At 38.8% G+C, this 23694-nt stretch overlaps 1 protein-coding gene across 8 annotated transcripts in view; it reads right to left on the bottom strand.

Annotated features, from left to right (window-relative positions):
* The window catches only part of abcc9 (ATP-binding cassette, sub-family C (CFTR/MRP), member 9), an 81664-nt gene that overhangs the window by 46416 nt on the left and 11554 nt on the right, over positions 1-23694 (bottom strand). For all 8 annotated transcript variants that reach the window (XR_006400465.1, XR_006400466.1, XR_006400467.1 and 5 more), the window contains exons 6-17: positions 23435-23536; positions 22877-23017; positions 22517-22708; positions 18671-18835; positions 17716-17871; positions 17486-17620; positions 17209-17371; positions 16792-16832; positions 16555-16697; positions 15669-15777; positions 10983-11090; positions 3707-3779 (exon numbers count right to left, since the gene is read on the bottom strand). Coding sequence is in view for 5 of the 8 variants with exons in the window: in XM_044342922.1 (XP_044198857.1) it covers positions 3707-3779; positions 10983-11090; positions 15669-15777; positions 16555-16697; positions 16792-16832; positions 17209-17371; positions 17486-17620; positions 17716-17871; positions 18671-18835; positions 22517-22708; positions 22877-23017; positions 23435-23536 (1528 nt within the window). In the remaining 3 variants the exon portion in view is untranslated. The remainder of the gene's footprint in view (positions 1-3706; positions 3780-10982; positions 11091-15668; positions 15778-16554; positions 16698-16791; positions 16833-17208; positions 17372-17485; positions 17621-17715; positions 17872-18670; positions 18836-22516; positions 22709-22876; positions 23018-23434; positions 23537-23694) is intronic.

Below are 23694 nucleotides of genomic sequence, written 5' to 3'. Positions count from 1 at the left end.
CCCTACTAGATTTCACTACTTTACTAGTTCTTCACTCGAAATGTCAGCTTCTCAAATACATCCATACATGTTGGACCTGAAATTCAATCTGAAATACGAGCGTGGACACACACAAACCTTTAAAATTTGGCGTCTTAATTGAAAAACTTAATAGAATGTATCAGCATTTGTAAATACTGCATACATGCTTTCAAATACACAGGAATGTCACACTGACAACTTGACAAATGCACACTGGGGTCATGAGAATTTTGAGACCTAAAAGTGGAGTCACAGGTCAGAAATGATACCCTACAACAACACAACCATCACTAATCTGTCTGACAGATGAGGTGAAAAAACTTCAACACATACTCAAGTTAAGCTCAAACAGAGCCTTGATATAGACTCTTAAAACCTGCAAATACACAAATACAAATCCTCATAATGTATCCCCTAAATGTCACCATCAGCCCTACATGCCAAAAGTCAACCCTGAACCTGAACCTACTCCATGTCTAACTTAGTTACTCTGAACTAAACTCTGCAAAACGTCTAACACAGACTCATAGAAAGACCCAGACACTCTTTTCAGTTACTTTAAATAACATTACACCAGCAGTTGGCAGAACAACAAATCCAGTTTGTCTTAGTAGTAGCATGACTGGGATAGCAAGCAAGTCACTTCCCCAGGGGAAAGATGCAAACACGGTCCATTTGTTGGCAGCTTCCCGAACATGACTTAGTCTCCTGACACTTGGTATTTCAGTGACATCGCCGCAGCACTGCTGTAATACTCTTGCAGCACGTCGACATGTTTCATTCACATTTTAACGGCGATCTCACAGCGTGAGAATGAACTGCACTTTTCAGGTTACTGACTAAAGAACTTTTCCTCCAAATGTAGTTTAGTTTTCAAAATACTGAGCACAACTTGACCGCTCTTTCATCAAGAATCCGTTAACAATAGTAGACTTCCAATCAAGATAATAAAAAGATTATTTTTACCGGACTTCCTGTCCCATAAGACACCCTGTGGTGCTCATATAGGAGGTTTCTACTTTTAACATCAGAAGAGAAAAAGTTGGGGGATTTTTTTTGTTATCAATTATTTATTGTATAAATAAAGATCTGGAGAGATGAAACAGATGCAAACTAGTACAAGGCAACAGTATACAGAGAGCCCCCCCACCCATAAACAAGCAAAGAAAACAACACAAAACAAAGGAAACTACTAAAAAAAATGTTTTAAAAACGAATATTGCAGCCATTCCCCAGACCTCATCCAAAAAAGCAAGAGGTTTAAATTTTAGGGAAACATCTATAAATATCACTGTATCACAGATATACATACTGTTGATGCATGTGGATACATCACGGGCAATGTTAACATGCATTCGTCCATATTCAAGCAACTTCCATGCAACAAACAGAAATGCAGCAACAATCCAAAACAACTTCCAGTAATTCATGCAGTTTCAAGGAAGTGCTTGATTCTTTCCAGCAACTCTGCCCGGCAAGTAATGCTTTGGGATTTTGATGCTTTTCTGTACGACAACAGTCATTCTCTTATCGATGACGAATGCGGAGGTTTCCGGCGGCTCTGTATGTTCGACTCCAGTGCTGAGGTATCACCGAGGAGTAATGTCTCTTGTGATACAACGGAGCGGAGAGAACAGAGAGAAACATTTTCCCAAAAGCCTTTGACCTCTGGGCAGTCCCAAGCCATGTGAATAAATGTGCCAATGGTGTCATCGGTACGAAAAGAACAGTAGGGGTCTGCTCTGGTTTTCATCTGGCAGAGCCTTAAGGGAGAGAGATAAGCCCTGCGGATAAGTTTATAGTGCATCATCTGGTGGTTTGGGTTTCTTGATGTCAAGGATATGTTGGTCCTTATGACTTTCCAGTTTAGGAATTGGGATGACGCGCCATCCTTCCTCCGCAGTGTATCTAAAGGGAGGGGCCTTGTAGGAGGCTTTGACCAGGATATTGTACATCCTAGAGACTACACCTTTGGATTTAGCTTGAGTTTTAGCTCAAAGGCTAACAATCTGAAGGTGTGCCATGTCCTTTCATTGTTGAGCATCACTGTAGATAGATGAAGGAGGCGCCTGGGAGGTTAAATTTGGTTTGGCGGTCTCTGAATTGCTGTAGCCCCTGAAGACCTACAATGTCTGCAAAATACTGTACATCATTTTGGCTCTATTGTGAAAAATTAATTGGTTTATTGCCTATTTACAATATGCTTCCATCCATCCATCCATCCATTTTCTGGGACCAGGTCACGGTGGCATCAGGGTAAGGAAACCCAGACATGCTTCACCATGGCAACGCCTTCCAGTTCCTCCTGGGGGAACCCAAGGCGTTCCCAGACCAGTAGAGATATGTAGTCCCTCCAGCGTGTTCTGGGTCTGCCCCAGGATCTCCTACTAGTTGCCTGGAACACCTCCAAAGGGAGGTGTCCAGGAGGCAACCTAACCAGGTGCCCAAACCATCTCAGTTGGCTCCTTTCGATGCAAAGGAGCAACGACTCTACTCTGAACCCCCTCCCCCGGATGTCCGAACTCCTCTCTAAGGCTGAGCCAACACTCTCTGGAGGAAACTTATTTCGGCTGCTTCTATCCATGATCTTAGTCTTTCAGTCACTACCCAAAGCTTGTAACTATAGGTGAAGGTTGGGATGTAGACCGACTAGTAAATTGAGAGCTTCGCCTTCTGGCTCAGCTCTTTCTTCACTACTGATCCAACCTGTCAACCTCACGCTCACTCGTGAACAAGAGGAGTTCAAGTATCTCAAGGTTCAAAGTGCTTTACTAGACTAAATAAAAATGATAGACAAGCAATGTCTAACAAACAAATTTAAAAGTTATACAATATTGGGAAGGAAATATAGAAGCAAAAGGAGCTACATATGACAAAGAGTAAAATAAGTGAAATAACACAATATAAAATAATTAAAATGATCAATGATCAATAAAATAGGTTTTAAGAAGTGACTTAAAAGATGAAAGTGAATTCAGACCGCAAGCCATGTAAAAGCTCACTTATAAAAAGATGTTTTAAAGCTGGATTTAAAAGAAGAGCTTGTCAGTCTGATCTCCTCAGGGAGGTTGCTGCAGAGTCGTTCACCCTCTGTCCTATTATTAGTCTTTATTTTAAGGAAATTTTCATTAAAAATAGGGGAATTTTTAAAATATTTTATTGTCAATTTTGGCAAAAGTTTGGATTTTATACCATACAGAGAGGAGATGGTGGATCAGTGAAACAAACTTTCTCTCTTTCAGAAGAAAAATGATGATACAATACATGGTTGTCTCAGTAAACAATAATGTGTCTGATTGAAAACTGATCACTTATTCATCACTAATTAAGTTTACTACTATAATGCAATGAAATAACGTTATTCTACATAAGGCAGTATTTTTATTGTGTATTTTGATTGAGTTTCATTCAGTCTACAACCTCAAACTTGATCTTTTTTGTCATAGTGTAGTTTTGTTTCTCTTTCTGTTATCTGCCTATTTATTTTTAATTTTTGTTTGTATTTTAAGGCTAATTGTTGGATTCAAAGAGGATCATGTGTGTGACAATGGTGTTTTAATTGTCTTCAACAAGTTTGATTTGCTCATATGCTTGTTTTTATCGTTGAAGCTAGAAAGACAAGACACCGATAGTGGGATATTCATATCTGCATTCAAAATCACTGGACAAATTATGCCCACCGTACCTGTGGGGATGCGGATGTTGATGTCGGACAGCGTCGACAGGTTGCTTCCCCAGGTGAAGAATCCATTGCTCACCTGAACAGAAACACAGAAAAGAAAAAAATCAGTACAAAAGGCAAAGTTAGCAGCTTGTTTTTTTCCCCACAAAATTAAACCTATAAAAAATTAAGTTTTATAACAGGTCGTAAAAAAAAAAGATTCATTCTGTCTTCGCCATGCAGTAAAAAACACACTTATGTAACACACGACTACGTGCTGTTTTCTTGTCATGTGTGGACCTACCAGAGTAACGCATGTGACCCCATTTGATTTCCTGACCCAGAGTTTAAGAAACCCTAATTGTGAGTTCATTGCAGTGGACACTGCTGAGAGATAACTGCATTGCACATTGCACAAGCAGGAACACATACTGTGCTCATGGTATGTGGGACTCTAAACCAAAAGTCGTCCTGTGACGCATATCTCTGGAGAGTTCATGTCAGCGAACGCTGACAAACAAAATGTCATTACACAAGATCTGCAGCTGCTGTCGTTCATTTATTTTCTCTCTGAGGCTGCAAAGATCTGATCAGTGCTCGTGTCTGTTTTTATGAGCAGGGGAACAAGGTATCTATCTATTTGTTTATTTTTCAAATATGGCATATGGGCCATTTTATCCAATTCTGATGTGATGACACTTCCTACTTGACTACACCTACAGAAACCCTTTAAACCTGCCGATAATTCAATAATAATTGCAATAAATAAAAACGGCACCTTTTGATTTACTTAACGTTGTTTTTGCACAACAGATACACTCCCTCAATTTGGTTTATCAAGCTTGTCAGATGGTGTGATGAATGTCTGCTGAATAATAACGCTTCTACTTAACCAAAACATAGTTGTCAACACTTCCAACGCTAACGTAGCTGCTGAGAGAAATGCCACCATTTTACAGTGATGTCTACAACAAAAATGCCAAAGAAAAATCACACCTGTGTCACGGAGGCAGCTAAGCTAATAGCGTCGATAACCGATTCCGAACAGTAGCTTCAAAACCACACAAGCTGCATCAAATAATTGACTCTGTCTACTGACTCGGGAGGCCAGAATGACACAGCTTGTATGGAATAATTGACCTGCTACCTGCAAAACCAAGCATCTTAACTCACTTTTCTCTTCCTCAACTTCCATTTGTGGGTGTAAATTTTCAGTAAGAAGTTCCAGCTTTGCTTGCTGTGCACTATAAATTGTCCACATGTGAGTTACATTGAGTCTAAACGTCCCAGGAAGAGAGATAATTATCCAACAGCAGAGAAGTGTGTAACCGGCCTTCGTATCTAATCCCTGTTTCCTGATCTATCAGCCTGCTGCTTCCCACTAGGACTCTGTTTACATTACTCCCATCTGTTGCATTTACAGCATTTGTTTATTTTATGTTTATTTTATCCAACAATCCCCCCAAGTCCTTCTTCCACAGTTCCCTTCTCCTCCATGACACAGCTCCCAAAAGGCATCTTGGAGATAAAAGCATATTTCTTTCTTTATAATAAGATGATCTAAAAACTCATTTCAATCCTTTGGTGGTTTAGACATTTGGGAAGGAGATGATGTAAGGTTAAAATTAGTCAAGTATCTCATCAGATGTTACAGGAACATCAGAAAATGTAAAGTTAAAGCACAGTTACGAGCATCACTGTATCAATATGACATGTAACTCTTACACCTCTCCAATAATACTTAAATAAACTCATCAGGAAAACAAACCAGGAAATCAGATTAATGTTTTGGCTACTGAGAGAAAACTGAAGCATGTCAAAAGCAGGATGAGGTACAGAAAGGGAAAGCAAAGTCAGATATTATCTAAAAGACAAAAAGGGGAGGGAAAGAGAACGGAAGCAGAGAGGAGACATGTAAGAGAGGGAGTGAAACTCTATTAAAATAAGGAAATGTGGGGTTACATGTGGGTCACTGCTGTATAATTTAAAAAAAAAAAAAAAAAGAAAAAAGATGATTTAATACAAAATGTAGAACGCTGCAGGAAATGATCTTGAACATTTGTGTCTACAAACTACTTTTTAATACCACAGAAAATGAAAGATGAAATATAAATATTTTTAAACTACTGCTGTGAAAAGTAAAGACATTAACTTTATATTAATTAAAGGGGGAATGACACACATTTTAAAGGATAATTCCACTTGCTTTCCTAGTTTTGGCCATAACATTAACATTTCACTAGTCGTGTGAATTGCTGAGAATAAGGAACAGGTTGGGAACACACATTACTCAAACTGTCTGTAAAGATTCTCAGTCATCAGGGTCATGGTTCAGTCGAGGGAAACTGGACTTGGTTGTAGATTCTTGAAGATGTTTTGCATCTCATCCAAACCACTTATGATGGTTACAAACCACTTAACCGCCACCTACGATGCTGTCCTCTCATCCCTTCCCAAGAGACTTAACAACAATTCACATTTGGCCTCATTGGTGACAACTCCAACAACTGTCGTTCACACTTGACACCACTGGTGCATTTATTCACCCTGCAGAAGTTAAATACCTGGAACTCCCCAACAAGCCCCTCGTATGACTGCATCTAAAACCAAGTCCAGTTGCCCTCGATTCAACCCTCTTTGGATGTTGTAAACATCCATCAGGATATATAAACAGACCTCCGGGTTAAACTACCGTACTTACTGTAGTTGTGTGCAGACAATTTTTTTGTGCAATGAGGTTAATCACCAACATTTCAATGATTCGATAACATCATCACATATTTTAGATAATCTGGCTAAACTGTTGGTTTCTTTACAACACTGTGACTGTCGTTGTGTTCCCACATCTCAACAATTCATTTGATTAGTAGGCTACAATATTTTCATCACTAATACAAACAAAACTACCAAAATGCTAACAGTTGACAGCCATTAAATGCAAATGCTTTAAGCTAAATGCTAACACTAGCATGACGACGTCCTCACAGTGACCCTGCTTGCAGACTGATGGTTAGAAGGTATAATGTTCGTTATCTAAGTGTGTGTTAGCATGCTAACATTTGATAATTAGCATGGAACAGGAAGTATAGCTGAGGCTGATGGGAATGTCATTATTTTTCCAAGGGTTTGGTCTTAAACAAAAGTGTTGGACCATTGCAAAAACCTGCACATAATTGTCAAAAGTATGTGGTCACCCCCGTCCATATTGGTCTTGGGTTATTTTTCCTGGTGTGGATCACAGAATATTAGAAAAGCTAAACTAGTTCCCATAACACGCTGTCCAACTGTGTCGGCAAAAGTGTTTATAGCCGTTACGAATGGCAACACTCAGAGGGAGAGTGAAAAGTTAGGCATTGTTGAGAGAGAAAATGAACAATAATTGTTCAAATATGGAGATAACAGTGCACATTTCCTGTACTCCTGGAAGACATACATGGTGCTATACTGAGTCATACACATGAAAAGCGGCAGAAATAGTTGCGCAACAAATAAAAAAAGCAGAGCTAGAGAAAAAACTGGGGTGGGGGGGGGGGGGGATTTCAGAAGCTGTTCACCCACCTGACAAGCAGTTCTGATTGAGTATATTGGTGCCTTTAATGCTACAGCACACAATGATATTTTAGACAACAGATGTGCTTCCAAATTTGTAGCAACAGTTCCAGTGTCAACGTGACAATGTAAACAAAGCCAGCTCCATAAATGAATGATCAAAACATTCGTGGTTGACTTCAGTAATGCTGTTGTGGCTTAACGGGAGTAAATGCCCACGATTTTGGAATGACATGCTTTTGCCCATATAATTCATAAGAAAAGTGTTTTATTAAATGCTTTAATTGGTTAACTGATAAAATCCTGCACTGACAGGTCAATGAAGACCTTCTACAGTATGAAGAAGCCTCTATCTTCTCTCTCTCTCTCTTTAATTAGCGGACCGCTGTCTGGTCGGTAGTTTCACTCCGCAGGGATGAGACAGGAAGAGCAGCCTTCACAGAGGGGCTGAGAAAATGTTGGACTCATTCATAAGGCCCTTTAAGGGGCAACGAATTCTCGTGTGAATCCTACACTTCCTGAGAAGGGAGAGAGTACACGCACACACACACACACACACACACACACACACGCACACACACACAAGCACACACACAAACAAACAAACACAAGTTGCATGTATGATTCCATGCAGCTACAAAAGAGCCATGAATGTACAAACAGTGAAGATATGAAACAGCTGTTGATAGAGTTCAATAAATCTTGGTATTAAGGAGAAGCTGTCATGTGTCTGAATGTTAATGAATGAAACACTTGATGTAACAAGTCGTTTTAAAATAAATACGAGCAAAATAAATGAGTTGCAGTGATATATCAGTACAGATCCACTTTGTAATACGACCAATGTTACTGATTAAGCTGCATATTTTGATTATATTGTCCACAATCTAGGTGTTAACTGCTGGTGAAAGCTGAATTTACATACAGGGATCATTATTTTTGGCTTTTACTTTTCAAAAAAGACATAAAAAAATAAATTTGTTTATTTTGAATAATAAAAATTTGTCAGTAAATCGGGTGAAACTAGAAATATCGTCTCAGTTTACATCCATGTCTGTTTTTGTAGTGAAGACTTTGATAGAATTTAATAAAAAGGTATTAAGTGTATTTTTCTTGTATTTGTTCACATGTTTGGCCAATAAAGTTGATTCTGATTGAACACCAAGTTGCAGCCATGACAGCAGACGATGCTTCAGATATGGACGCTGCTGCAAAGAAGCTACAAATTATAAAACGTGGATGATTCACACACAGAAGATCTAAACAATAAATCTGACGAAATGTGAAATATGGTCACAATCTCCTCTTCTGTTCCTGAGTTATAGTGTTGAATAAAGGCCAGAAAAGTGTTTTTGCAGAACATTATGATGTCACAGTGAAGTTGACCTTTGACCTTTTGGATATAAAATGTCATCATTTTATCCTCTTAGACATTTATGTGACACTTTGTCAAAATTAGCGGATGAATTCTTGAGTTATGGCCAAAAACATGTTTTGTGAGGTCACAGTGACCGTTGACCACCAAAAACAGTTTATCCTTGAAACCAAGTGGATATTTGAAGAAATTCCCTCATGGCGTTCCTGAGATATCGCGTTCATGAGAGTACGACGGACTGACGGACAACCTGAAAACATAATACCTCCGGCTTCGGCTGTCGTCGGCACGGAGGCATAAAAATACAGAAATCCAAGTGAAAATCTGTTTTTTTTAAAGGACTTCACTGCATAAATGTAGCTATCTTAGTTTTAGTTTCTTGTATTATTTTCTTCTTCTTCTTCTTCACAATAATCTATTTCTGTTCATTTCCCCTCTCGCCGTGTCCATGAAAATGGCAACCCTGCACCTCTGTACCTAAACTTATCTATCCTCAAAGGTCTAATTAGACTTCATCACTAATAGACGACTGTAAAAGTGCCAAGCAGGAGTCTGGAAAGCTGAGTTCATCGCTGACTTTAACCACCTTGCTCAGTGTCTCAGTTGGACCTCAATTAGTCTGACCACGAGACGACAACCTTCTTCTGACCTCCTTTACAAGCTGCTTCTCCTTCTAAAGTCTTCGTGGAGACCGATCGGCTGCCTCTGACATTGACAACCACCTGATTTGCTTTCCAAAAATGTTGACAAAACAGCAGCATCATGTCATAAAGGCAGGGTGTGATTCGCTGGAAGGGAGATATCGCTGCCTCTGCTGAATTATTTTTATCCCCGATGGAGACAAAAATTCATCCCCCTCATAGTGATTTATGCTGCTTCACCGCATGAAATATCTAAAATAAAAATAGGCTATTTAAAAAAGTGCTGCAATGTGAGAACAGTCAAACAACTTTAAAATCAGAAATGAACTTTTACTCTCAGCGCTCAATAGCGTCGCTAGGGACGACACCGCATCCAGGCTTTAAATCACGCAGCCTAGATGTGATTTACTGTGTCATCACATAGATTATAACTTGGAAGATGCCGTGTTAATAATGCATGTTACTAACTGGGCTTCTTCCCCGGAGTTTTGTGCTTTCTCGACTAACAGGTGACCACAGCTACTACTAGTATTATTATTAGTCATATTCCTATTATTATTATTGTTGTTACTGTTATTATTGTTGTTGCTGTGCTTCTTTGTCCTTTTCTCCCCCTCTCTCTTCTTCTTTCTATCTAAACTCGTCCACCTAGAGCCCGGTTCTGCTTGAGGTTTCTTCCCATTAAAGGGGAGTTATTCTTTGCTGCTCACTGGGGGGAATGTTGGGTCTCTGTAAATTAAAGAGTGCGGTCTAGATCCGCTCTAGTGCCCTGAGATAAACTTCTGTTGTGATTTGGACCTATAAAGATAAAATTGACTTGACTTAATTGACCGGGGGTTTCCTAATTCCCTGCTCAGATTGATGTGGGTAAAAGAGGGGCTATACACCGCAGATGACCCCTCAGCAGGAAAACAGAAAAACAAGACAGAAGTCCGTCATCAAAGCAAACTGTTGTCTTAGTCTGACAAGTACCTTAGGCATATACTGTAGCTTATTTACTTTTATGATGACAGCATGTTGGTCTATTGCATGTTGTGATTATTTTCTGTTCAAAGTTTGCTGCACACTGCTCATACAGATTAATTAAACAGCGACTTGCAAGAATGACATAAAGTGTATTGGCACATTGGCCGAGTGGCGCTATCCACAGTACTGAAAGGAGCGTTGGGGGATTTTAATTGTGACATGTTAAATTAGTGTTTAACCTTTTGTTTCGCTGTATATGATCACATCTCCTGTGTGTCTGGATGAAGAAAGGACAAGGCATGAACATCTCTGAGAGTGAAAACAAGTCAAGTCAAACTAGTCAATTTCAAGTTCCATAATTGTTTCATTTAAGTTTATAATTATTTTAAAAATGTTACTCTGCAAGAACTAGCCTGATTTATTTTAATAATATAATTAATGTTTTTATTTTCATGACATTTCACACATCGCACCCTCCATGAAGGAACACACATTTCTATCGTAAAGTCCTTCATTCTGTATGACCTCTGCATTGCTCCGAGACTACAGTCAGTCCTGCCAAAACCAGCCAAGTTCATTGACAGTTCTCCAGTATGACACAAGCCCTATAATTGATATGTCACTACGCTCTATATTTAGTCTAAAATCATATATCTTCTGGACCTTTAACACTGGACATTGGCAGTTCTGTCCTTTGAGACTTCATACTGTTTTGCTAACCTTACCCTGCTTTAACCGTCCCCCCAAAAAATGTGAATTTGACCCTGACCTTTACAGCCACATCCTCCGTCTCTGTGGGTCTCATCTGTCGCCTGGTCGGCTGCTCGTAGTTGTCCATCTGGTAGCGCATGGGTTGCTTCCTGTTGATGGCTTTCGTCTTGGGGGGGGGGGGTATTGAAGGGACAATAGAGAGAGGGGAGTGAAAGGGAGAGATTTAAAGTTAGCATTAACTAATAAACTTAGGCTTTCCTCCATCCGCTTTGTTCCTTGGGGAGAAGAAGACATGAAGGGCTCCCCCGGATCTCAGCTCAGAGGATGTTGCCCCAAAGGCTTTAATACCACTTCTACCACATCATCCTGCTATCCCTCTATCTGACCATCTATCCAGTCCCCAGCCACACAAACACACACTATACATCAGCGTCTTTGTACTTCATGTGAAGTCCTGTTGTCTTTGTATCACCGGCTTTAGTTTGCACTGTGAACTGTTGACAGATATTTGCACCAATATCAACAAGAACATCTAGAAGCGCTCAGTTGACGAGGCAAAACAACTGCATTTGACTTAACACTTCTATATGATATGACTTGGATAACCGAGAAGAATCGCTGTATCTTTGTTGTTGTCTTCAATAATATGAACATGCTGATGATTGTGCTTTTGTTAAAGTCTAACCAGCTGTAATGGCTATAGAGTCAATCAAATTATAAAGCATTCATCCTCCGTCATTTCTTGTGTGCAAGTGAAAAAACTGACTGATAGTGAAACTACTGTAGAGGAAACATCTGGATGAAGACGTTCACACTGCCCCGTCATCCCTCCAGCAGTTGACCCCTGTTCATCATAGTGCATTACAATTTATTATCATGACATGTTTGGTATTCATTGTTCTTTGTAGTGAACTTTCTTACGGACAAGAAGAAATAACCATCTCATGATATTCATCTATAAAGTTCACATCTCTTCTCTCATTTCAATCTACACAATCCAGTAACTTATGTTGGCAGAACTGGTTTCAGGTACTACGCACCTTTCAAATGACATGAACTTCAAACTGCCCTCCAACGTCTTCGTCTTTCATTCCTCTTGGAGATTTTAAAGTTTTGTTATTTGATGTTTTTATAACTCTCGTCACTGTTCTAATTAATTCTTGTGTAGTTGTGTTGTTCATGTTTCATTGTTCTCAGGTCTCTAATCTCAGTGAGACTCTCTGATTAAATAAAGATTTAATAAAAATGAATAAATTAGGAACTAATAAGGACTACAAATGTCTAACAAATTTGATTAAAATCTGTGTATCACTTTTCAAGATACCTTCTCAATTACCAAAGTGCTGGTAAGGAACATTTTCATCTCACAGGAGACCATCTCCTCTGGAGACCATTAATATTGATATGATATAACTCAAAAATACAATTTATTAAACACAATAGTGATTCAATAATATATCTTGCTCATGAAAGCTTCTCTTCTCTGTTTTGAGAAGTTTAGCTTTGGTTTGGGATAAATGCACAGATTGGGTAATTGGAGGAAGCATCGATCGCTGCACAGACTTACAGAGAATTCATGCTAATAACGACACAAATAATTAACAAACGATGTTCTGGGAAGTTGAGTGCAATAAAAACAAAGCAGTGTCACTTAACACCCACTTACCCTGCTACAATTTGTTTTTAAAAAATGAGAATCTTGTAATTACCACAATATAATGGCTTCATAATGCAGCTGCTACAGAATGGCTGCAAATGGGGATTTCACATTAAGTAGAAATAATCAAATAATGAAAGTGACGACAGATGAGAGAGACAGAAAACAAGAACACTGTTGGATTCAGTTACTGCCTGATGCATGTTTAAAAAAAATACTTTTAAAAATCAGTTTTGCAGTGTTGTGACATTGTGTCTCCTATTTAAAAAACATTTAACTTCTAACTACAGAGACTCATGAATCACTCTGCCCTGTGGCCCGACTGTCCATTTTAGACACAAATTGTGATAATCCCACTGCAACATAATAGTCACCATGTGACTCGGTTGCCTGAAACCTCAGACAGCCACAAGATTAAAGTCTGGGCTGCAGTTTACTGGGTGGTGATGCTCTATAACCCCCCCCACCCCCCACCCCACCACCACCACCACAGTGAAATTAACTTGACGATTAGTACTGTGGAAATAACTTGACATAAGATTTGAGTAAAGGAACAATTCTACATGTCACTTTATATCAAACTCTAAGCTCATATTGATTATAGCTGGAAGAAAAACATTTTTAAATGATGAATTATTCCTCTTTAGGCATGAAAAAAAATATTTGAACTTAATTTTTTTTTTAAAACACGCATTTTGCAAAGAGTTTGTCCAACAGATGATTAATCGTCATTTTCTCCCAACATAAAATCAATACTTTTGATTTTGAAATTTTAACAATTGTATTACTCCTTAGTTGTTACTTGATATTACAAAATTTGATTTACCTGCAAGGGTCTATTACTATCGAAGGATTGGCAAGATATTCCTGAGCTGTGAAGCATTTCCGGCCGGCAGGCGGCCATCTTGGTTTTAAGAAATTTGTGTTGCACTTACAAAGGCTGGCCAATGGATGGCAGTGTATGGGATGACACACTAGAATCCGCTGTGTTGGCTGATGTGCAACTATACCATTAAAACCCCATGCACATATAAGAAAACGGCTTTTGAATAGCTGTCCACTGTAGTGACCGCTATGCATGAAAGGGTTAATTCTGTGAAACGTCCTCAACAAGATAATAATACGTTTAATTTTACTGCACTTTTCATTCACAGTGAAACTCAAAGTGCTACAGTATTAAAGGGAAACTTTGACATTTTTCAACTTGGACCCAGTTTTCCCATCTTTTTATGTCTAACTGACTAATGGGGACACCATTTTTTGAAATTGGTCCACTATTGAGCAAGAGCGCTGCAGCGAAACGGGCTGTGATGTAATCCGACTGGACGATAGCGCCACTGACAGACTCGTATTGTTATTATAAGTGTCTGACAACATTATGGGAAGTACCATTAAGAGAAATAAAACATTTTTCTTTATCTTTTGCTTGATCCGGTCTGTTTGTTATTGCGTCTAACCAACTCTCGTTCAAAGATAAGTCTCGTTTTGTTCTGAGTCGTTGTCGAAATAAGCTAATAATTCACTAATCCGCTGCCAGTTAATTTGATGTTGAGATATTTCACCACAAGAGAAGAAGTCAGAGGACCACCAAAGTCATTCAAATGTTTCCTCTGGGGACCTTGAATATCTGTAGCATATTTCATGTCAGTCCATCTAATAGTTGTCAAGATCTTCCACCCTGAACCGCAAATGTCGACCTCATGGGTTACTAGGGGGGAAAGTCAGTAAATCACCAAGGTCATTAGGATTCATCCTCTGGGGACCATGAATGTCTGTATAAAATGTCATGGCAATCCGCCCGATAGCTTTGAGATATTTCAGTCTGGAGAAAAGTGATGGACTAACTGACATTGCCATCCCTAGAGCCAAGCAAATCCAAGTGAAATATGGTGACAGTTGAACGCTTTTTGATTCAGAGTAGATACATCCAGTTGGCTTTTAGGTTGACATCAGTGTATTTCAATTGTTCAGAGAGTTGCGAGATTAAAAGATGTTTTTTTTCTTTTACTAGACCACAAATAACTAATAATAAATAATTTATTGCCCAATAGATGAGGAAAAATATTAGACCATAAACATTCTGTCTGAGGTTTTTATGACTCAAATCATAGATAAGCCTCTGTCAAGAAATTTCAAATAATATTGAGAGCATTTTCTTTTCCTTATTTCCCAAAATTCATTCTTATGAGCTCTTATGATGGCACGTCACTGTCTAAATACTCCTCGGAGGATCTCGTCCCAGCAGGATTCAGGGCTGAAGTTATACAACGAGCCTGAACACCCTGTTAAACGGACCTATCACTAAAATAGAAAAGGACAAATGTCCACCTGGAGTAACATGGAAGGAATGTGTGTGCGCCGTGTCATCTGGCACACCTCATTGATCCAACCATATGGAAACACTGGCTGTTAAACTCGGCACATGAAAGCGATTTCTTGGCACCTACAGCGCGTTTTGTTAACACCGTTTGTTTTAAATACAGAATAAATGTTTGGATTTTTTTTTTTTATTATTATTGTTTGAAGCTCTTCATTAATCTGTTGTCACTTAACATGAAGTCTGAAAAAAAACTGCATGTGCTTCAGACGTCAATTGAGAACACACGAAGGGGAAGAAAATCCAATCATAACCATATTGTACAATTTGGATACAGAAATTAAATAAAACATTAAAGGAAAATTAACTTTTTTTTCCCCCATCTGGGTCTTATTTTCATTGTTAGCACCAAAATTATCCACAGCAGAGCTAAACTTCCAGTTACCATATGTACTGTAGCTGTGCATATATATTTTATATATTATATTTGGATGTTTTCACTTCAAGTAATACATTTTGCTAAACTGGATCCTATTTAAAAACATGTCAGACTGTATGTATTAGTCACCCTAAGCCTCTAGCATTGTCAAATTTGTATGCAAATGTTATCATTACCCATGAGAACAATGACCGAACTTTAAGAAATTTTATCCAGGCTGCAGAAAATGGTGAAAAACAAGTAGTTTTCCTTAAAAATCTTGCCTGACTGAGACTTTTGTGTGTGCTCAGTTATCAGTTTCGCTGATTGATCTTGTATCAGTAATACTCACCGCCCCCAGGTGTTTTTTACTGGCCTCCAGGGAAACAGACATGTCTCCGTTTCTCCAGCTGTCGTCTCCAATTTCGTCACTCTGGAGAAACTCACCAAGCTTCTGGACACTGTGAACGAACACACACACACACAGTCAAACACAAACAAGTGTGATTGTGATCATACCGATTCCAGTAATCTCTCAGGAGTTTAGCGTTTCTCCTTCACTGCTCTCAGGTTTCCTTCGTGTTCCTTTAATTAGATTTACCACTGGAACCGCATCCAATTTTGTTACACAGCATCTCCTGTTTGTCTTCCTTGTTTAGTCATGTCCGCATCTCCTTCTCTCCCCTTCTTACCAGTAACAAAATATAGTCAATCCACTGAATACGACTCAAGAAACAGCTCGAATTAGCTTCGGCTGCAGATTAACGGCTCAGCGAGGATGTGCAGTATCAGTGCAGTCATCTTATCTGAAGTCTTGCCTTGTTCCTCGCTTCATTTTCATACACACATATTTTATACAAAGGCTATAAAAAACATTTCCTGGCCACAATGGCTTTAGTGGGATAGATTTTCCACCATCCAACCTCTATTTGATACTATTGGTTGACACTAGTGGCCCCAAATCGAATTCTGGCATAAACTTGTGTGTGTATACTGTTTCTGTATACTGAGCTAAATCCAAAACTGTGTCCAGAATATCTTAGAAGGTGCTCTGTACAGAGAAAACTACCTTCTATCAAACATTTTAATTATTGATGACTCATGCTGCCACCGAGGACAGCGAAAGAGCAAACCTGCCAATCATTTTATGAGCTAACAAAGAAGAAAAGCAAGCACTGGGGAGGTTTTTTTTTCAACCTTTTCACCTTGAAAACTTCCATAATCACACACAGACTCACCTGACTAAAGCCTTGACGGCGAATCTGACGACAGTAGAGAGCAGGAACAGAGGTGTGACCAGGATGTGGAACAAAGCCAGAGCAGCAAAAGCCTCCGAAGGACTCGGACCACTTTTATTGATGAAGTGATGCGTCACAAATGTCTACAAGGGAAAAAACATTTTTGCATTTCATCACCTGATTATACACACACACACACACACACACAATGCATCACATACATCAAAACTGTCTTACCGAAAGTACGGCCGCGATGGGGATAGCAGCGTTCATGAAAACTGCAAGCAGGAAAGAGTCATATGAGTTGAAAGATAAAGTACAATATTATGAGAATGTGATATTGCGATCGTGAGAGAAAGCGAGCCAACAGCAGATTTATCTTTCTGCCAAATCCTGCCGTCATGATATGAACGATCGCTCATTTCCTACATAAAATAATCAAACATTAAGGCTGGTGTTGTGTTGATACTGAACATATGCAGAGTATTTCATGCACATGAGAGGAGAATTGTGTAATGTGCAAACCAAAACCAGTCATGTCTTTCACTTTTTCTTTTTTATCAACTTGGATAAACAACGAGCGGGTCGTTTCCTGCAATCACGCACAAATTAACACGAATAAAACCGAGGTCATGGACACGTTTTTCATCTTACTTGACATCGATGTATAGAAAGCGAACGTCTTAAGGCTGGTGAGCTCTTTGCCTCTGGTCTCCTCCACGCTGTCACAGAAGATATTCTCCCAGGCGTAAAGCTTTAGTAACTTTATCCCCTTCAAGATCTCCGTGGTCTTTTTCAGACGATCGGTGGAGTGTTCCTACAAGAGACGACTCTGTTGATATATCACATCTCATACGCATCAAGTTCACTTCTTCTGGCCATGTGCTTTACTCCAAAAACAAAACAATTATATAAGCATGCTGCTGCTTACTAGTGTGCTTTTCTGTGTGTCTGCCAGCTTCGTTGCTATGCGGTATTGGACTGGAGCCAGAAGAACTATGACAGACGCTCCAACTAAAGCGCTCGAGCCTAATAAATAGTAGAGCAGAATCACTCCCATCACAATCTGCAAAGAAGAAGAGGAATGAAAAATTTAAAAAAAATCACCATTACTATGTATTATACAGGATGGACAGATATTTATGGGAGTTTTTTTCCTACCTGTACGGGCATGGCCCACAGGTTGGGGCAGAGAAAGAGGAACCACATGAGCTGGTTGGTCTCTATGGCAACCAGGTTGTTGATCTGTCCCAGTGTCATCTCCCCCATAGACATGTTGGAGGTGGACAGACGCAGGATTTTGTTGTAAATCATCGCCTGGTTAATTAAAAAGAAAACATGAATACAATATAATACTTGATACGGGACAAGAAATATCAAAATATTTTTATAAACTGCGCAAAAACTAAATAAATTGCCTCAATAAAAAGTCTAAAATTGGCGAAATTATAACTTAAATTTAGAAAAGAATCAGTAAAGAAGAGCATACATCTGACCGTTTGGTACCAACTTACAGTACTTGATAGATTCAGATATTCTGTAACATTTCAGTCAAAAAGTACTATTTGATTTTTAATATAATCGTATCTTTGTTTGATTGAGATATATCCGTAGTGAGACGCTAGCTGACGCTAATGCAGAGTCATTACATGCAGGTTTTCATGAATATATTCAGTAGTAGAAGCATCCTGAAGTTAGATAGTCTAATGGTCTAAATGCCAGAGCCTCTTTTGTCCACTGCGTAAAAGGAATTTATGATACAAATTAATTATGCAGAAATACGCACTGAATGTTTTGATAACATTTACTTAAACCATCTGGGATTTTTTCTTTTATTGCCTTTCTGTTTGTGTACAAAACAGACCATAAAAATCAGTTTACATATTTTATTTCATATTTTATGTGCTATAAAACCCTCCGTGCAGGCTTGAACTGTCTGTTCTCTAAGCATTTCAATCGATTTTCTGTTAAATCAGGACGAGAGACGTTCGTATGAGAACAACAGAAGCTCCTCTATCAGCGAGCAGTCTCGGTCTCTGAGGCATTCGGGAGATCAATCACGTAGACGTGTTCAAAGCAGCATGTCAGTAAACTTAATTTTCCATGCAATGCTCACCAGCAGGGCTCCGCGCAGGTTGATGCCTGTTTCTATGGTGACGTAGTAGGAGGCCTGCAGGAAGGTCCTCTGCAGGACTAAAGCCAGGAAGAGCAGAACAGCCAAGACCGAAGTGTTCTGCAGCAGCTCGGTGGAGGACATGAAGTACACGCCGAAATATGTCTCCTTCAATAAAACACACACACAAAGAAGAAACATTAGAAGACATAAAGGTCTTGTTTAAAAGTTGTTCACAGTTGAGTCAAACTAATTCAAAATGAATTATCAGCGGAGTCACATCTGTTTTCTCTTCCATGAACAGAATCCATAGAGTTGGTGCATCAACTCTTTGTTTTCAGCTTCAAATGAAAATATAACTTTCGTCTAGTTTTACTTACTAAAGAAATGACAACTTTGGCAGTGCTAATCAATTCTTGAAAGACTTCAATATCTGTCTATCTGGAGAGTGGAGAGCAGAGGTACGGAAGCCTGAGAGTGGCGTGCTGCAACGTGAGCAACAATGAAGGAAAACTCTCGTCGCTGAAGTATTTTGGTTTCGTTTCTGTCTGCGTTCTATTCGTTAATGAAGTCGGCGACACCCAAAAACCTTCAGCAGAGAAGAGCTGCGACGATGAATACACGATTAATCATCAGAGGATTAATCGCTATTAACTATTTTGATAATCAAATAATGTTTTTTAATCATTTTGTTGTTTTGTTGCAGCTTCTCAAATGTGAGAATTTAAAGCTTTTCTGTGTCATACGTGATAATAAACTGAATTTATTTAGATTTTGGACTGTTTATCCAACAAAACAAGACATTAACAAGACATAACAGGCATCTGACATTTTATAGACAAAACAATGAATTGATTCATTGAGAAAATAATCAGCAGATTAATTGATAATTGAAATAATCGTTAGTTGCCGTGTACACCTGTATGAATGTGATTGGATAGTCAGCTAGTAGCCAAGTGAAGGAGAACCAATGACGTGATGGTGAAGCATGAATGAAACATTTTATACAACCGACGCATGTATAGATGTATAGAAAATATACAATATTTATTGCAGCATTTGTTACATTCCCTCTTAATAATAACTCTTAATAACTCACAGTAGCAGTTTGACCTATTATTCATACTTCTCTGTATATAACACCTATAAGTTTATGTTTGTTTATCTCTGCTGTGTATCTGTGTGTATCTTCTTATACATTTGTTCTTGGCACTATATCTCATATTGATTTAATGGCAATATTTTAATTTATTTTTGAGCCAGTTATCACATATTTAATTTGCTGCTAATTTACATTTACTATTATATTTTTTCCACGTTGAGCACTTCTAGCACACACATACCGTGTGTATGAAAACACACACACACACACCGTAGTATCAGAAAGCTCCGTCTGGTGCTCAGCAGGCCTTCCCTCAGTATTAAACTGAGCCAGTGAGTGTGAAGTGAGTGGGGAATTTTCCATGTCACTCAGAAATGCAGCTCTGCTCTGCTCTCTATCTCTGCTGCCCATTATACCCACTTTAACAGGCAGGCACGGAACCGACAACAGCTCACATTCAACATCGACTATAACAACATCCAGCCAAATGGGACTGAATGAAAATAAATTGTCATTACAAAAGCATCTGTTCTGCCTCTCACAGTGGCTCTTTCCTGTGTTACGACCTTCGGAGGAGACTGGCACGGATTTACGAGGAGTCGATGTCTGTGATCAGCTTTGCCTTTGTCTCTTCCTTCGCCAAATGGACTGTCTGTAAAAATGTCTGTGTTCTCTCTCCGTCTACAACACCTTCTTTGTTGGGGCTGTCATGAGCAGATATTACTGTTTTGTAATATTTATAGTTTGTTATCGTTACAGCTGATATTGCTTTATGATGGAGATCCTAAAATAAGATAAACTGTGTTGATCCTGTTCAGGGAAACTGAAGAAATTTAAATTATGCTTATTGGTGGAAAAGTAAGATATAGAAAAGAACTGTTAAGATAAAGAATAAGACTATTTAAGCAAAACCTTGATAGTCAATTAATCATTTAAGTAATTTAAGTAATCAAAAGCATCATAAAGTTGCTTCTCAAAGGTAATGCTTTGCTGCTTCTCTCTTGTCTAACATCTTTGTAGATCAAATATCTTTAGGTTTTAGACTCATGATCAGACAAAACAAGCAATTTGAAGACTTAATCTTGGACTCTGAGAAATAGTGGCGGCTATTTATGACTATTTTCTGATTAAACAATAAATCAATTAACCAAAAGAAAACAAAAAAACAATTAAAATACTGGTTCTAATTCAACGTTTTACAATTTGACAGCTACATGCTGAAAACAATACAAACAATAATTGACAATAATTGACTTAGCAACTTATACTGTTTGTTTAGTGTGTTGCAAACACTTAATAACTTAATTTATATGTTTATAAAATTAAAGTAGTTTCAGCAACATAAGTGAGACCATTAGCATTTGTGCCATGGACCATTATAGTAAGCTAACATGAACATTTGCAGGGTTGCAGAAAACCATGTAGCATCCTGCATTTATGTTGAGTACTTCTAATGTTATTGTCTACCAGTTTCTGTATGTGTGTGTGTGTGTGTGTGTGTGTGTGTGTGTACTTCTACTTTTGTGATAATCATTTTCTGTTTTATATTTTGAAAATAAGGAACATTTTGGCCGTTCTTTACTTGTTCAAATTGGGTTAAGACATGGTTTTAGTGTTTTTACAGTAAGGGTTGTTGTTGGTCATGTAGTTGTGATGTTAAGGTTAGAGAATACATTCAATCGACGAGGGTCCTCACAAGTATACAAGTACAAACATGTGTGTGTGTGTGTGTGTGTGTGTGTTTGTGTGAAATGTCATTTCAGCACCGGCGTATTATGACATTACAGACATATTATCACGTCAGACACAGCATAGTTCACACTCACACACACACACTGGGGGTGACATGATGACTGGGACCAACGCCTCGGTGACATCACGCTGACAGTGAGTCATTCATTGGCTGGCTGGACCACCCAACACCACTGACAGGCAGAGACACAATTTGTGTTTGGGGACGAGTCACAGTGTTGCGTTAATTTGCACTTAACCTCTAACAAAATGATCTTATGTAAACACTCGGACGAGACGTTGTTCCCATCGACGGCTTTAGTAACATCAGTTGTGCCCACATATGGGTTTAGGTTTCCGAAGTGATTTCTCTAGTGGGAAAATGAATGACGTCCATCTTTTCACACTCAGTCGTCTCACTCACAGTCTGTGTTCGTTACTGGCTTTTCAAATGTGACTCTCTTTTAGCGCTGGGTCCATTTCTCAACCTGTCGCCAAGTCAAAGTCAAGTCATTTCGCTCAAAATCCCTTTATAGCCGAGTTATATCCACCAATGTGTTTGCAGTTCAGTTCTAACCTTCTACGATGTGTAAATAGTGTGTTCAACAACATCTAAGTGACAATCATGACTGGAAATTATTTACATATTTATCTGAAAGTTCCAATTTCCTAATTTAAAGATATTTGGATCAGTAGTTGTAATAATTTGTGCACATAAATGAGTAATTCATACCCGAAAGTCCCTGAGTTCAATGATGTGACTGGTTACAACTTTTAACTACATGAATTTTCCTCTTCTGGCTGATACAGGGCCAACATCAACTTGATATATCGGTCTAAACAAATATTTTTGTAGCAGGAATCTTATATCTAGTGACTGCCCATATGATGTAAGCATATATTAATATTCTTACATCATATGGGCAGTTTCCCTTCATCTTCTTTATTTAATTTTGAAGTTTTGAAGCCAAAATTGAGGCCCATCGGGTACAAACTCCTCTCTCTGGCTCACCCACCTTTGACTTGTCTGTCGCAGGGACTTCATTGTCAGTATTCAGGTACTTTACGATGCCAGAGATGCAGAGAGGTCCAGCGAAGCCCAGCAGGTCAGCCAGATAGCGGAAAGTGCTGCTGAGCAGGATGGGACGACCAAACGCTCGGTACATTGAGCGCCAGATAGAAGGGGAACGATCCGGGTCCTCAGCTGTCTGCATGGAGTGAGAAATGAGAAAACAGAGACATAAAAGGGGTGAAATTAGGGAAGTTTGTCTACTTCTGATATCGTAAATAGCAGGAGAACCCAAGTTGAATGTAAAAACATACAGCTGGAACATTGCTTCATTATCAAATTAGGGCAAGGCCTCCACTTTACTCACTCTCTGGTCCTCGTACGCATCTTTGAGCCGTAAGTAGTTGGTGAGAGCTCTCATAGCGATTGGCAGCTTGCCAATCTTCTTCAGCTCTATGGGCCTCTTATGGGCTCCGATGATGAGAGGATTCATCCACCAGTATGTTGCCTATGAAAAGGTGGCAAAAGCCTTTGAAGCATTTTTCACCTCAACATACTGTATAATACATGCATATTACACGCATGCATCACACTAATGCAGAAGCCAAAGATTTTTTCTTGCACAATTAACAACTCATATTCTTCCTCAAGCTACTGAGATTGGCAGATTCAAAACTATATAGGAAAAGAACTGAGTGGTGTCTGTAATTTGGGAAAAGTAGAAAGTGAGTGTCATATTTCTTCTGTATTGTACATACTGCAATGTATAATCACCAAAAAAAACCCCAAAAAACTAAAATATTTTTGTATATACATGATGTTTTCCAGTTTGATATTTTTGTCTCAGAAGTGTGGGACTCTGATTTCTCATGTAGATTGCAATTATCAGTGCATTTTATTGAAAATACACAAAATTCACGTCTACCTTGGACAGCAGGTTGACAAACGGCTGCAGGAAACGAACACCCAGATCCTGAAGATCCTCTGGCGGCTTCACCTTCTGAGGGTTGGCAAAGAATACATATTTCTACAGGGAGAGAAAAGGACAAAATTAATCTAAGTAAGAAAAGACAAGACAGACAAGTTACTATAATAGCATAAAAATACAGTTAATGCTACGCAAAAAGGAACAAAAAACAGAAAAATTAGATGACATTGATAATAATAAGCACCAAAAATCCCAAA

Source organism: Thunnus albacares, chromosome 23 (genome assembly GCF_914725855.1).
Source record: "Thunnus albacares chromosome 23, fThuAlb1.1, whole genome shotgun sequence".
Taxonomy (NCBI): Eukaryota; Metazoa; Chordata; class Actinopteri; order Scombriformes; family Scombridae; genus Thunnus; species Thunnus albacares.
This window is presented reverse-complemented; position numbering and strand designations above follow the sequence as displayed.